At 47.4% G+C, this 15,968-nt stretch overlaps 1 protein-coding gene across 10 annotated transcripts in view; it reads left to right on the forward strand.

Annotated features, from left to right (window-relative positions):
• Window positions 1-15,143, forward strand: part of MARCHF8 (membrane associated ring-CH-type finger 8) — a 117,979-nt gene extending 102,836 nt beyond the window's left edge. For 7 of the 10 annotated variants that reach the window (XM_034662862.1, XM_034662867.1, XM_034662864.1 and 4 more), the window contains 5 exons: window positions 2,680-2,762; window positions 3,009-3,848; window positions 5,251-5,431; window positions 7,395-7,542; window positions 7,969-11,681. In XM_034662862.1, coding sequence (XP_034518753.1) covers window positions 2,680-2,762; window positions 3,009-3,848; window positions 5,251-5,431; window positions 7,395-7,542; window positions 7,969-8,273 — 1,557 coding nt within the window. In that variant the 3' untranslated portion in view covers window positions 8,274-11,681. The other 3 variants (XM_034662869.1, XM_034662866.1, XM_034662870.1) reach the window with 3 other exon arrangements.
• The last annotated feature ends 825 nt before the right edge of the window (window positions 15,144-15,968 follow it).

Raw genomic sequence — 15,968 nt, forward strand, 5'->3', positions numbered from 1 at the left:
CCCTACAAATCTTGCTTGTTTTCTCATTCTTACTGGAGAGGGAGTCAGCCAGGATAAGAAATTTGTTGGTTGTATGTATGTATTTATAAAGATTTTATTTATTTATTTGAGAGGGAGAGTGAGAGAGAGAGATCATGAGCAGGTGGGAGGGGTAGAAGGAGAAGCAGACGCCCCGCTGAGCAGGTAGCCTGATGTGGGATTCAGTCCCAGGACCCCGGGATTATGAACTGAGCGGAAGGCAGATGCTTAACTGACTGAGACACCCAGGTGCCCTTGTTGGTTTGTATTTATATAAAACAACAGAAAGTAGATTTTTAAAATTTCCTTGAAACCTCATGATCTGATAAGAAGAGAAAAATTTTCTCTGTAATTGGAAGGCTTGTTGAGGCTTGGACATTACCTGCTGAAAGTGTCTCGTGATATTTTTTGTGGCATTAGAGAGGATGAAATGAGGACAAGGGACACGGGATGCTGAGACTATTCCTTTTTCCTAAATAAGCAGATCAGGGGCTTGGGATCGTTGCCACCAACTCACAGGCATGTTGCTTTGCTGCAAGTACACAGGTGCCTGTGTGAGTTCCCAGGGGTCCACCTGAGACACGAAATTCATGGGGAAGTGATCTCAGGTCCTGTCGCGGGTGTGGACCGTCTGGCTGCCTCCTCGGTACAGGCTTTGTTCTGCCCTGAGGCTCTCACCTCCTGCTTCCAAGCGCTCCCGTTTTGGGCATGTGATGATGTGATCACTACCCAGACTTCCTTTTTGACATGGGTCACTTGAATTCAGGGCAGGAGTGGGAAGCCATTGTCTTTTGATTTCAGCTTCCCGTCTGAGACCTGCCTCCTCCCAGGGCAGTGAATATTTTCCACATTCAGTTACATCATGTGGGCTCTTTGGTGACTCAGCAGATGTGCTGCTTGAGTACTACTTGCAGGATTTTAGCACACACATGCAGTAGTGCGATAGCATGTAACTTCTTGGACCAGGTTTCAGGTTGAGCTGGATTTAAAGTTATGTTTAGTTCTCCTGCTGGGGAGCAGGAAGAGTGGTCCACTGAAGCCCTCAGTCCAACTGCCAGGCCTGGCTCTCTCCAGGTGGGCACATTTGCCGGGGAGGGCAGATGGGCAGAGCTTCGGAACAGTGGGCGCTGCCGGTCTTGGTGGCTGGCCCATGGCAGGGGTCCCATAGCCTCAATGCCAGGATAAGAGCATGCTCCTGGGGATGGCGCTTAGCAAGAGTGGGGGCTAGACCTCAGCCGGCGAATTGTGGGGCTCTCTTGAATCAAGGAACAGGGCTGAAGGCCACTTGGGTGGGCGTGGGGAAGGTAGGGAGGTAATGTGGGCTTGCTCTTGATAACAGACTCCTGGTACTATTCTCATGTGCCTGTTTGGGTTGTGTGGGGCAGATGCTCTCTCAGGCTGACTGTCTTAGGAGGGAAGAATGCATTTATATGAATATTCATGGTGCTCTAAGGGCTCTGGGGACTCAGGAATCTGAGTCTAGAGAAGGCTTAGCAAGGATCCCACAGAGGTTGGAGTGGAGGCTGGGGGATGTTGGTAAATTCTTTGTTCCTGTTTCTCGCCTTCCACTTCTCTTTCCACGGTGGTGCTCCTTCACCCTCCTAGAGCTCTTTTCTCATTTTGGCTTATTTATAACCCCTCAGAGCCCCTGCTCCATGTCACAACCTTTTGCTACACATTCTTTAAAATTTAAATTTTTTTAAAGATTTTATTTATTTATTTGACAGAGAGACAGCCAGCGAAAGAGGGAACACAAGCAGGGGCAGTGGGAGAGGAAGAAGCAGGCTCCCAGCGGAGGAGCCTGATGTGGGGCTTGATTCCAGAACACCGGGATCACGCCCTGAGCTGAAGGCAGATGCTTAACGACTGAGCCACCCAGGCGCCCCTAAAATTTAAATTTTCTTGATTCTTTTTCTTAATTCACAATCCCATGATTAGAACTCTTGGGAACCTTCTGCGCTCAGCCCCCTCCTTTGCCCCAGGTTGAGCTATGGATTGGTGGCCCTGTACTCAACTGGTCTCCCGTTTGTGCAGAGTTCTGGCGGGGTAGCAAGGTTCCTGGACCCAGTGTAGGGAGTAGGAGAGAGCACTCAGGTCCAGCCACCGTGATTAGGATTACCCCCGAAACCAGGTTAAATAGTGCCAGGTGGGGATGGTAAGCACTGGCAGGGATGGCCCTTCACATTTCTTTTGCATTTGCATATACCATCTGGTACTTGGTTTCATTTTTCTTTCCTTTCCTTTTCTTTTTCCTCTCTCCCTCCCTTTCTTTTTTTTAAGTAGGCTCCCAGTGTGGGGCTTGAACTTAAAGAGATCAAGAGTTGCATGCTCTACTGACTGAGCTAGCCAGTTGCCTCTAGTACTTGATTTCTTGACCATGTATGAACTAATTAAATTTCAATGCTCAGGAAATAAAGGATCACTGAATCTGCAGGAGATGGGTATTGCTGCTCTAGAGTCTCAAATAGTTCTTAGCTACACTTTTACCACATAGATTTGTTTTGCCTCAGCTCATCAGGACCTTAAATATGTATTATTCATCGAGCAGTAGGGAATAGCAGGTGTTCTTCGATTCTCTGTCCATCGCCATTCAGAAGGAGATGGTGTTCATCATCCCCTTTGCGCTGTCCTCTGAAACTGACTGGAGGTGTGTCGTTGCAGGCTGGGGGTTCTTCGTTGGCGTCGGCTCCGGTATCCGCCTTCCCTCGCTCTTCTGTCACGCCGTCCAATCAGGACATCTGCAGGTAACGCTCTGCTTCAGATGCTCTAGTAGTTCATGTGACATCCTGGAAATAAGCATTAGTGTCTGCAGGTTCTCTATCTTCCATTTGCTCGGTCAGTATGCCTTTGCTGGGAACAGCTGGCTCAGTTTTCTGTGCTGTTTGCTCACCAAGTTACCACACGAGTCTCATTTCTTCACTTCAATGTCTATTCTCTTTTAAGATTGTTTTTACTTTCTGTGCTTTTATTCCACTGTTCTCTGCATGCAGTTCCAGTGCAGTGTGTTCTGAGTGTTGTCACCAAAGTCCCGTGCAGTCTGCTGTTGTCTTGAAAGCTCCTCCATGCCAGAGTTCTCTGACACAAGGGCTCACTGTGACAGTTCTCTGTAAAGACACGTTGTCCAAGAGAAATTCCTGTGGTTCAGAACGGGCCCAGGTCTTGAAGCCTGCTGACAATCCCAAAGCCAGAAGAACACTAAAGTTCTCAAAATCCCTAAACGATGTGGGTGAGAAGGCCCAGGATACCGTGGAAAGTTTTGACTACGTGGAAAGAACGTGCTCCGAAGGGAAATTGATACTCCCTCAAGATCCGGGTCTGAGAGTTAGCAGGTTCCATCAGAAGGAAACAAGAGCACTGCATCGCAAGCCTCTTGGCAGTTCCAAACATTCTTGTGTTTCATCCCTTTCTGCCAACCGTTCAACTGCCTCAGAGGTGGAAGCTGGCAAGGGGGGCATGCACGTCCCCCTTCTGGAAGAGAAAGCGGATGGCGAAGCCGTGTCCAGGAGTCGGCGACTGCTCCGGTACCTGTTCTCGCTCTCACACGGCTCGAGCGCCAGCAGCCTGCACAGGTTCCATGAGCTGGAGAGCTGTGCCACCCACCTGCACACCGCCAAGTCCTCCAGCGGGCTGGCAGGGAGCACGGGCTTCTGCTCCGAGGAAATGGGAGACGACGATGTCTTTGAGGACAGCACATCTGCAAAATGGAAGAGCAAGGTCCTGCGGGCGCCCCTCTGCTCAGTGGAGAAGGACAGTGACCTGGATTGTCCTTCTCCCCCCTCTGAAAAATGCCCCCCCATCTCTCCTGTGTCCACGTCAGGGGATGCCTGCAGGTTGGTTTGCCAAGAACCACCATTCTGGCCAGCTCTGCTCCCCATACCTCGGTGGCCTCATCTTGCTTTAATATGTGAAGTTTCAGGAAAACGAAATAATGGGTGGTTGGTAGACAATTGTGGGTTAAGAGTTTTCTCCAGAAGAATGGAGTATTGAAATCATTTGACAAACTAATTTTTATGAGATGGGTCCCAAATAGTCTCTCAGATGATAAAAGAGGAAGAAGCTACACATATTAAAGGCCAAGCTGACTCTTCTCAACCAAAAATAAGTAGACTTTGCTTAAGGAAATTGGAAGAAAGAAAATAGTATCTCCAGTTTTCCAGCTTGAGGATCTAGATGTTAAGCATAGGCTGCCCCTTCCAGCCTCATTTTTACCCTCTGTTTCAGTTGTAACACAGCGTGCATGGGAAGAGGCAGGCCTTCCGCAGCATCTTCCTTCCTTCTTTTTAACTCGGATGCGGCCACCTCTGCCCAGGTCCCAATTCCACTTCCCACCTTTGTCTTCCAGTGTGCAACATCCTTGTCTGGCCTCCAGAATCTTTCAGAGTCTACTTTTTGTCACCACACTCAAGTTTTCCCTATTCCAGACTTCTCTGGGCACCCCTTCCGGGCCAGCTGGATCTCTAACAGCTGGATCAGAAATCCCTCTCGCAAAGAGCTGCGAGCCTGGCCGGGGCCACGGCCCAGCCCCTGTGAGACCAGGTGTCCCTACCTGTTCTCCAGCTGCCGGAACAGACCCTTCTGTTTCTCAAAAGTCTGTTACGTTCCTTGAGGTTGGTAGCTACATCCTCTTGCATGCACTCTTAGAAATCATGAATGATTTAAAATTCTCACTTCCTTAAAAATGAAACAGAGTTGTGGCACATTCTAATGGGGTTTTTAGGTCCAGGAGAGGTCCTGGGCTTTCTCTGTGCTGTCTGATGGAGACGTGTAGTGTAGTGTGTCAAGGTGAAGCCAGTGATTATTGCTAAAAAGCAAATTCATCATCTTTTAAAGTCACTGGTATTTTTGGAAAGTAGAGTGCTGCTTTTGTCTTACACAGAAATTTTTCTTCTAATTATTTTAACATGTTGTGAAAGATGCTTCCATGTTGCCTTAAATTCGGCTTTCAGTGCAGTTTTTTAAACCTTACCAAAAATGACTGCTTTGTCATTTCTTATATCATTTTTCCTCTCTGATGCCAAATGCCATCCAGACTTTCCATGTTGATGCGGTAAGCTAGAAGTTTTTAGTATGTAGTCATTGTTCGCATCCGTGTTTGTGTGTTTTTGTGCTTGTGGTCATTTCTGTCATGTTTGTTGTTGAAAGTTTTCACTGGGAGGATTGACCCTCCCCTGAAGCGACCTCTTCTCTGGTATATGGCCCTCCTGGTAATGACGGGCTTTCCTCTCCCCGCAGGATCTGCCACTGCGAAGGGGATGACGAGAGCCCTCTGATCACCCCCTGCCGCTGCACGGGGAGCCTGCACTTCGTGCACCAGACTTGCCTGCAGCAGTGGATCAAGAGCTCCGACACGCGCTGCTGTGAGCTCTGCAAGTACGAGTTCATCATGGAGGTCAAGCTGAAGCCTTTGAGGAAAGTACGTGGAAGGACACCTTCGGAAGTGCTCTCACCTCTTTGAAAGGAGGGCCCCTCGCAGAATTAGCACCTTGGCCGGGATGAGGGATGAGGCCGTAGCCTGCTTATGCTCCTGTCTGTCAGAAGGGGGTGCTGGTGCAGGTGTTCATGCTCCTGGCGCCATAATTTCCGGGTCTTCTTTCCCGTTCCCTCCTCTCAGGAAGAAGCTCTTTCTGACTCTGACCTTTCAGTCCGAACATGTTTTTCCCTCAAACTAAGACTGCTTGCTTGTCTGTGTGAATCTTTTGGCCCTTGACCGTAGACTGTTTTGTGACATTTTAGCATTTAATTTTATACGTGTTAACTGTTGATGTCTTGCCTCTTCTTAGGACTGTGTATTATTAGACATTAGTATCTCTCCCCTGCACAAAGCACAAGGTAACATAATGCGTTTGTTTGTTAGATACCTGTGATAAGGATTTGCTAGTTGGTAGGGAGAAGGTGGGTGGGAAAAGAAAGGAACCGCAGGCCTTAGGTGAAATGCACCTCTCTTTGGGCCCCATGTCACAGCTTCCTCTGAGCGGAGCCTCGTCTGGTAGGTAACTGGTTTAATGTATTTCTCTAGATGCCCAGCACATAAGGTTTTGTTTGGAAGAATAAGACTTGTTCTTATCTCAGAATTTTGATATGTATATTCAAGGAGAATCACACAATCATAACCCAAGACATGACAATGCCAAGCGAATGCTAGATTAAGTGGTGGCACAGCACGTCAGACGTTCAGAGGAGGAAGCATTGGCTGTGGGCTGGAGCGCTGGGGAGGCGGAGTGGTGGTAGTGTCACAGAATGGTGTTAGAGCCGCTCTTGAAGGATCAGTAGGATTTGGAGTAAAGTGAAAGGAGTTTAGAGAGATCAGATCGTCTGTGTAGAAAAGCATACACCAAAATGAGGGTGAGTATTTCAGGGCAGTGTGAAAGGCTTGGACTGAGTATATCTTAAGAAATAGCAGGAATCAGGGAGCAAGGGGGCATTTTAGGAGGAAAGCCAAAAGAAGATACTGTATAAAACCATAGCAAAAGCATTCAGGGTGTTGGAGAGGCAGATGCAAACTACTCAAAAAACGTTTTGCCCCATGAAGAGCTTACAATTTATTGGATACCTACTCTGTGCTGGTCTCTCAAGTGAGACTTGTAGCACTTCGACCAATGTAGATAATCCACGAGGCCCTACTTTCAGCTTGTCCTGCGTAGAACCATCTGGAAAGAGGCTGTGACTAGGGCTGGCCAAGGATACAGAGAGTGTTTACACTTTGTTCTTTTTCTCTATCCTTATGTGTTTTCTTCTGTTTCGGAAAGCAGTAAATGAAAAAGAAAATCTGGCTCTTTGGAGTAAATTAATGAGCTCCTAGAGGAGATGGGACTGGCAGACCCTACTTACACCAGGAACTCTTAGCATCGATTTCAAGCTGTTGCTGTCAGAGTAGCAAAGGACCAAAGAGTGAGCACCTTCTCCATCGCCTTCACGATGTAGTGCGACCCATCTGCTAGTGCGTTATGGTGTCATCAGTCCTCTTCCCCTTGCCCACAGCGGTCAGCAAGGCAGGGAAGCCTCATGTGTGCCACCTGGGTCGGGGGCCAACATGCTGTTTTCCTCAGGACTGAAACCATAGAGGCCCTTAGCTAGCCATTGGATATCTTCCTACAGACAAGAGGATTGATTTCTGGTTGTGGTTCATAGCTCATCTTGATCCCAGCTGCTTTTCATTGCATAAAAAGTTGGCTGTGGACAGAATACCAGTGCCTGGTACCTGGTTGAAGCCAGGTGGTTTAAAGAGAATGACTTTTGGTGATTGGGAGAATTCATAAAGTCTGGGAAGAGGGGAGGGGAGAGCAAGCCAATCTTACCCCTCTGCAGTGCTCTCACCCCCACTGTAGCCCTTTGTGTCTGGGGTCCTGCACCTCATGCTGTGCGCGTTGTCTTTCCAGTGGGAGAAGTTGCAGATGACGGCCAGTGAGCGCAGGAAGATCATGTGCTCAGTGACATTCCATGTCATCGCCATCACCTGTGTGGTCTGGTCCTTGTATGTGCTCATTGACCGTACCACGGAGGAGATCAAACACGGACAGGCAACAGGTATGTGCTCAGAGTGAAAGACGAGCTCAGCGTAGAGATCCTGGATAACACATGGGGGTCGTAGGATTGGGGCGTTACTCCAGATTGGTTTTTAAGTCAGACTTCAGATGTCTGGGTTTCTGGAGCGGGGGCATCAATTATAAGGCACCAAGCATCCTCTTTGGATGTTTCTCTTGGCTATGGTGAGTACTTTTTTAAAAACCCAGTCAGAAGAGTTCAAATCAGGAAGAGAGAGTCTCCACAGACTGCCTCCTGGAAGAGCAGCAGGATAAGAGAGTGGACCTCCTCTGCTACCCCACCTTTGATGAAGCAGGATTTGATGAGTGAAGAATCCATTGGGTATGGGAAGGTCAGAAGTCGTGTTTTATATACCCCAGATCTTAAAATAGGTCTGCTGATAGGCTAACTGGGTTTTTCCCCTTCCAGGAATCCTAGAGTGGCCGTTTTGGACTAAACTGGTGGTTGTGGCCATCGGCTTTACCGGCGGACTCCTTTTTATGTACGTTCAGTGCAAAGTGTACGTACAATTATGGAAGAGACTCAAAGCTTATAACAGAGTAATCTATGTTCAGAACTGTCCAGAAACAAGCAAAAAGAATATTTTTGAAAAATCTGCACTAACAGAACCCAACTTTGAAAATAAAGATGGACATGGAATCTGTCATTCCGACACAAACTCCTCTTGTTGGACAGAACCTGAAGACACTGGAACAGAAATCGTTCATGTCTGATTTTGTGGAGGGGGTAGTTTCCCTGGACATCGAAGAACAGCTGAAGGAAATTGTTTACTGCCAATTGTGCACCTTTTCTTATGTCCTTTAACAGCATAGACCGGGCAGGTGACTGTTTTAATGGCTTCTCTTTTTCTAAACCCTCCTTAGTGAATTTCCCGGAAAGCCCTCCCTTTGGCCTTGCACAGCCGGGTTCCACTTCTGCTAGCATTTCCACGGGAAGGGAGGTCCCCATGACGCTATATAATGGGGGAGCTGGCTGAGTTCTGGCCCATGACACCTTGAGCAGAATGAGAGAATAAAATGGCAAATCTGCCGGAGCAGGGTGGCACCCTGGCCTCGATGCCCGGCCTCTCCCGGTTGGCAGCAGCCCCCAGCCTGGAGCGGAGCGTTTGGGAATATCTAGCCCTGATGAGAGGATTTCCCTCCTCACTGAGAAGAGCCCGGGGAGCTGAGCCCCCTCTGCCGATGCTGCCGCTGACTGGTTTCCTGAGCAGACAGAGCTGTGGTGCTCTGTGTGTGGTGGCGAGTGATTCACTAAGCAAACAGCACTTTACAAAAAGAGAATCTTTATTTTGTATTATGTGTGTCCAGTGGGATTGACATTTAAAAGAACGTCTCTCGTTTAGAAGCCTTCTTTTCATTATCTCTTTTACATTATAATAGATCGAAAACCCTTTTTGCCTTATATATTCTAAGAAACCCAGCATCTCTCTGTGTCCCTAAAAGGGACTGGTGGCTCTAAAGCAGGACAAACAGATCTGAGGCTTTTTCTTAACAGTTCATGGGAATTGATGCCAGACGGCAATTTGAGCCTAATTCCTGTGGTTTCAAGCCTATTTTATGACATGTCTTTATGTCATGGGTCTACCCCAAACATTTCTTTTTGGTCAACACTGAAAATGAAGGTTTTGTGAGATCTAAACAAAAGGAAGGAAGTGAGTAATTAGAACAAAAATGAGTATTTAAAAATGACTCCTTTCCGGTCAAACGTCTCCACTTTGTGCCGGCTTCACTGAAAGCTACGCATGCGCTGCCCTGGTATGGGGCGTGGACACTGGGGGTGCTCCTGGGCGCCTGCCACCTCGTACGGCCTCTGCTCCTGGGGAGGTTCTGTGGATCACTGGCCCAGTAAGAGAGACAGACGGGCTGGCCCTGGGACAGAAGCCAGGAGTGAGCAGCAAACTGCCATGGCCCATGGTCACTGCCCCCAGCCACACCTCTACCCATTTATCGCCTTAACTGGACTGGACAGAGAGGATCCTTGCGATCAGTTCGTTCTGTCATCAGGGATTATCTCCTGTACCATTTTCAAAAGACAAAACCAAAATCACTACCATCAAATGGCCTTTGTCCCTTTAAAAAGTCTGCTTAAAATTCTGTTTTTAAAAATAAGTTTCACTTCACCAGGCAAATAGGAGTCAGCTCCAGGGAAAAGCAGCCAAGAGGGTGTGTGCTGCAACAGAAGCGCACCCAGGTGCTTACTCTCTGGGCGACTCTGCATCTGTAGCCTCCTCTAAGGGGAGGATGCTTGGGGGTCCTGCCGTCAGTCCCCTGAGCCTTAGGTGCCTCACCTGTCCTGTTAAGAGGATGAAGCAAACACAAGATGATCCCTTTGCCTTTCAGAGTAGAAGTGCTCTGGTTTGTTTCGAAAGCCCGGAGGAGGCCGATGTGTCTAAGCTCTGGCGGAGGGCACGTGGTAGCAGGCTCTGTCCTGCTGCCGTTTCCCATCCAGTGTCTGATTCGTCGGCATCACAGACCCTGGTCTAAGGAGCTACCCCCCTGTGGCCTTCCTCTGGCTGGGAAGGCACTGTCCAGCCATGGCCAGCCCCTGAAAATAGGTCAGCCTGCTCTCTCTCTCCATCTCCCAGGCCGCGTCCAGTCTGTGCCTGTGTTCACTGTGCCCCCAAAGTGCAATTACACACACCCCTTCTCAGCCTGGGGACACCAGGCAGCTACACACTGTCTCTACTCAGGGGAGCTGAGCCCTGGGCCAGCCCTGCCTGTGCCCCTTAGGAGCTGCCCAGGCAAGGCCCCTTGTCCCTGCCCTCTTATAGCAGATGAGTAGTCATGTGAAGACTGGGATCAATTTTTAAGTGGGATTCCTTCCCCATTCTCTGATGGAACCCCTTACGCTGAACTTGAAAGTCACTGAGACTTCCTGCAGAGAGGGTGCTTAGGTAGGGACAGCCTCTGGGCAGCCCACCTGTCATGGCTGGCAACCCCTGTGGCAAAGGTGCCTTTATAACCATGACTGCTGTGTTGCTCCCAGGCCCGACCATATTCTTATGTGAAACCCTTACTTCTTTCAGGAAGGCCTAACACCATCTCATCACCTCCACCGAGCTCCTAAAAAAAAAAAAAACAAAAAAAACCTTCTGCCTGGGGACGGTCCATCCCACATCCTTCTTTCTTTTCCTGGGATGGCACACAGATGCCCCCTTACTTTTCTCTTTTCTTGTAGGTTCTAGTTGAGCATGTCTGATTCCATTCTTAGTCCCAGCTCTAATCTCTACCCCCCCAGAGAAGACCCAGGAAGCCAGAAGCTCTGGAAAGGTGGTTCTGTGCTGCCATCTAGTGGGGGCAGCGGCTCTGCCAGGTGTTCCTTTAGTCCTTAGTAGCTTGCCTTCTAGGTTTTTTTTTTGGGGGGGGGTGGTTAGTTATTCCCGTTTCCCCTCATTCTGTACATGGCTTTGGTGGAGGACAATACTTGGCTGAACCAGAAATGTGGGATGAGCTGGTGGGTGTCAGGGTCCGGAGGACTGGTTCTTGGGGGCCAGGCCAGGGGGAGAGGGAAGTGGCCGCAGGGGAGTTGCCAGCCAGCCCTCTCTGATTTGGCCTCTGTTCCCTCAAAAGTTAGTTTGGGTCGAGTGCTTCTGACTTTGACTGCCAGCAGGAATTTGGTTTTTGTGCCTGAGTTGATTTTAAGAAATTCTGGGAACTATCGAAGGTCTCACCCTGCTCTGGGCCTCCTTTTCTGCCTCATTCCACTCTTTTCAGTCTGATGGGTCTAGTTTTCAGCCTTGCTGGCATGCCCTACCTGGTTCCAGACACTCAGGCGTCAGGCAGTGGGCCAGTTCCAGAGCCTCAGGTAGTGCCTGCGTGGTTGGGGCTGCTTCTGCTGCCTGGTGGGTTGGCTGCAGGGCTGGAGGAGGCCTGTGAACCGTGGGGCCAAGGGCCGTGATGTTGCACATTTGGACTGATGCAAAGATGTTTTCTGAATACTTTCCCTTTTGAATCTGATTTGAAATATGCGGCTTCCCTCTCCAGCCAAGGAAAGATGGAAACATAGGGAAATAAAAGCATTTATCTTTGTTTTGGATGTAATTAAGTTGTGCAGCTATTCACCTATTTAGATGCGATGTTTATAGAAGCTGATTGTTAATAAAAACCAAATTTACACTGGCATGTGTGGTGTAGTTTCTAAAACGCACTTCACATTTGAAGATTTTCTTAACTTGCAAAGTTTCTAGTTATCTCCATGTCTGGTTTTGTATCCTTTTGCGTGTGTTCACTGTTTCTCAGTATTACCACTTGAATCATTCTCTCGGGGGGTTGTTTGTGTTATAGGTGGGGTGTCTAATTGCAGCAATAAAGCATCTCTTTAAAAAGGGATTGTGCCATGAATTGTTTTCCTGCAAGAAGGCTGGGAACATTGGCAGGCATTCCAGTGGTTCTGATCCCCTCTGTACAATCCTCTAGCTTTCATGTTGGGGAAGAGAATCACGCAACCTCGGGAGGTATCTGTTTTCCTCAGTCTGTCCCTGCCAGGGGCGGTGGCTCCCCCAGACACTGGTGGTTGGTTGGTGGGGAGCAGATGGGTTCAGGAGAGTGTGCAGTGAGTGTGTGGGAGTAAAAATGGAAGTACCTCACACAGGTGTGCTTGCTTCACACTTCCAGGCTCTACTTGGACTCCGTGCCCTGTGAGAAGCCAGATTCAAGCTCAGGGTGAGTGTGGCGATGTGACTGTGGAGCAGTTGATTATTCTCTAACTCGCCTTATCTGTTGAAACACTGAGCCACAGCCTAGTGGAGTAGGGAACCAGGGAGGACCAGCAGGATCTCTGGCGACAGCTCAGTCTGGCTGCCTCTCTCGGCTGCTGATGGGGCCTCCCTAAGTCATGGTGGTGTCTCGGATTCCCCTGTCTCGAGCCTGCAAACTGCTCACGGGGCTGTGCGTGTGAGGGCAGGCACCTGCCTTTACCTGTGCGCACAAGGTGAAAACAGGCCAGGATTGCCCTGTACATAGTGTCCTCTAGGTGAGCCCAGAGAACTCGTCCACCAGTTAAGGGTACTGCAGTAGCTGCCAGGAGACTTCGGAGCCAAGCGGGAGGATACTTTGCCAAGTGTCCTTGCCCGACTTTGGGAGCTGTTGAGGCCTCTGGAGGAGGACGCGACCACAGAACAGCTGAACAGGTAGGAGCCCCTGCGAGGGAGGGAGTGCTCAGGTGCTCGACTATTGGTTGAAGGGGTGAGGAGGGTGTTGCTGAAAGAGAACTCTGCTTCAGTGAGAAGGTGAGGTGGGGGGGTGCTGCCTGAGGGGAGCCTCTCTGCTTTGGGGATCCACCAAATTTGATGAGTTTGGCCAAAGAGATGCCCAGTGGGATCTTGTTGCATGCAGGCTTGACCATGCTGTCCCCAGGCCTTTCTGCCCTTTAACACCAGCCACAAAGTGATGGGGAGAAGGCTGCTGCATGGCACACTTCCAGGGGGGCAAACTACTCGCAGGCGAGCCTCCTGTTTTGTAAGTAAACTTAATAAACTTACAGCCCAGTGCCCATTCATTGACATGTTGACATCCTTACTACTCGTTACTCCGGGTATCAGGCTGGCGGGAGGAGGATGAGCCCCAGAGCTAGAGTAGAATTACCTAGATGACCAGAAGTGGCTGGTCCCTTTGGAAAAGATGAAAAGTCTGATCGGACGTTCCGAGGGGAGGGGCAGGCATACAACAGGCAAAGCGGTCAGCATGTTAAAAAAAAAAAAAAAGGCAGAACATCAAACAGTCCCTTTCCCAGGGAAAGGCCTTGAGCAGGAACCCAGCGCTGGAAGGCAGGGGTTCTGGGCCATAGTCATGCAGTAAAGGCATCACATACTCTTCACGTGTCTGAAATATGTAGGAAACACGTGTTGCTTACTGCAGTCCTATGACATGCTACCGCACATCTTACTTTTTCCACCACACAACTGGATATTGATACAGATTTTTAGGTTGCTTACTTGACTTTTGATGTGGGAAACAAGGCTGAAGTCCACATCCATGACATTTATCTTTGTATACTTTGTGTGTGTGTGTGTGTGTGTGTGTGGTGGGGGCATTTCTGAAGATAAATTCCTAGAAGTAGAGAAAGGGGTAAAGGCATTTAACTTTTACGTTGCAAAAGCACACTCCAAAATGATTCACTGTGAGAATTTGAGTCTCTTTCCTTACATTGTATCATGTAGGTGTTTTTTAAATCGTTACTAAAATGATTGTCATTCCCTCTTAGCCCAGTGATGTTTTGCTTTGCATTCGTGGGTAAATAAGGAGATTGAGCATCTTTTGTTTTCTGTGCATGTCTGCATATGTGAATTTCCATGCCTTGCCCATTTCTCGGGTTTTTGGTATATTTTACATTAAATCCTAGGTGTTTTTTATGGTGAAAGAACATTAACTCTGGTTTGATGTAACTGGCAAATAAGTGCTGTTCATTTCTTCACCATTTTATTATGAAAAATTTTTTTGGTAATTTTTTTTATTATGTTAGTCACCATACAGTACTTTGTTAGTTTTTGATGTAGTGTTCCATGCTTCATTGTTTGCGTATAACACCCAGTGCTCGCCGCAATACGTGCCCTCCTTAATATAAAATTTTAAATAATTGCATAGCGAGAATTCATATACCCTAGATTCTACAATTAACATTTTGCTCTATAAGCTTTACTGTGTATCTCCATCTATTCACTGCACTATCCTCCCATCACCTTGCTTTTTTAATGCCTTTCAGAGTAAATTGCAGCTGGAACTATACACTTTACCCCACTTCAGTTTGTATATCGTTAGCTAAGATTCAACATTTGTTTATGGTTCTTTTGTTCTTAGGAAAAATTTACATACAGTGAAATGTATAAATCTTAAGTATAGCATCTAATGAGTCTTGCAGATGTAGACACCTGTGTAGCCCAAACCAGATGTTCTGCACCAAAATACAGAACGTTCTCTCAGTCCTGAAAAGTCCGATGCCCCTTCCCAGTCCATCCCTGCCCTCATACCCTCCAGAGCAAAATCGTTCTGATTTTTGGTTTTAGCTTGTCCTGGGGCTTAATTTCAGTGCAGTCATGCACTTCACACTCTGTCAGGGGTAAGTCAGCACAGTGTTTCTGAGTTTCGTCTGTGTTCCTGTATCAGTACATTCCTGTTTTGTGCTGAATCATATTCCGCTGTATAAATATACCAGTCTCTTCGTTTTTTTATGGCTGGAGACTTGAGCTCTTTCCAGTTTTTGGCCATTATGAATAGAACTGCTAAGTTTTGGGTTTTTTTTTTTTGTGGACATATTTTAATTCCTCTTGGGTAAATACCTAGGTATAAAGTGCTGGTTCAGAGAGGGCAGAGATGTTTAGTTTTATAAGAAACTAAACAAACATTTTCCCAAAGCAGGTGTACCATTTTCCATCCCCACCAACAAGGTTTGAAGCTCCCAGTTACTTCAAACACTTGCAAATTGGTGTTGTCAGTCACTAACCTAAAATACAAAATTTTTAGCTGTTCTTATAAATGTGTGGTTGTAATTTGGTTTGAATTTGCATTTGTGGTTTGAATTTGCATTTTCCCAACGACTAATGATGTTGAGCGTCTTTTTATGTGCCTCCTGTCATGTGCTTATTTGCCATTCACAAATCTATCTTTTTATTTTTATTCATTTATTATTTTTAAAAAATATTTTATTATTTGTGAGAGAGAGAGAGAGAGAGAGCAAGCACAAGCAGGGCGAGAGGCAGAAGGAGAGGGAGAAGCAGGCTCCCCACTGAGCAGGGAGCCCCATGTAGGGCTCGATCCCAGGATCCTGAGATCATGACCTGAGCCAAAGGCAGACGCTTAACCAACTGAGCCACCCAGGTGCCCCTGTTTTACAATTTTATTTATTTTTTATTTTTATTTTTTAGATTTTATTAATTAATTAATTTATTTATTTGACAGAGACAGAGACAGCCAGCGAGAGAGGGAACACAAGCAGGGGGAGTGGGAGAGGAAGAAGCAGGCTCCCAGCAGAGGAGCCTGATGTGGGGCTCCATCCCAGAACACCGGGATCACGCCCTGAGCCGAAGGCAGACGCTTAACGACTGAGCCACCCAGGTGCCCCATGTTTTACAATTTTAAAAGGTTGTTTTAAAAAATTCAGCAGATTGTATAGATGGCCTACCAAACCTAAAATATTTTACAGGAAAAAATGTGCTTGACACTGCTATGGATTTAAAGTATATATCTTGTATATTGCATATGGTTGGGTATTGATTTTTTTAAATTATTCTGATAACCCCTGCCTTTTAGCTGGAGTTTTTAGTCCTTATAAACATTTGATGTAATTACTGATATGGTTGGTTCTGTGTCTACCATTTTATTATTTGATTTGTCCTCTCTGTTTTTGTTTCTCTGTTCCTATTTTTTTTCTTTCTTTTAAATTATTTGTATATTTTTAGAATTCCATTTTAAGTC

The sequence above is a fragment of the Ailuropoda melanoleuca genome, chromosome 6 (assembly GCF_002007445.2).
Source record: "Ailuropoda melanoleuca isolate Jingjing chromosome 6, ASM200744v2, whole genome shotgun sequence".
Taxonomy (NCBI): Eukaryota; Metazoa; Chordata; class Mammalia; order Carnivora; family Ursidae; genus Ailuropoda; species Ailuropoda melanoleuca.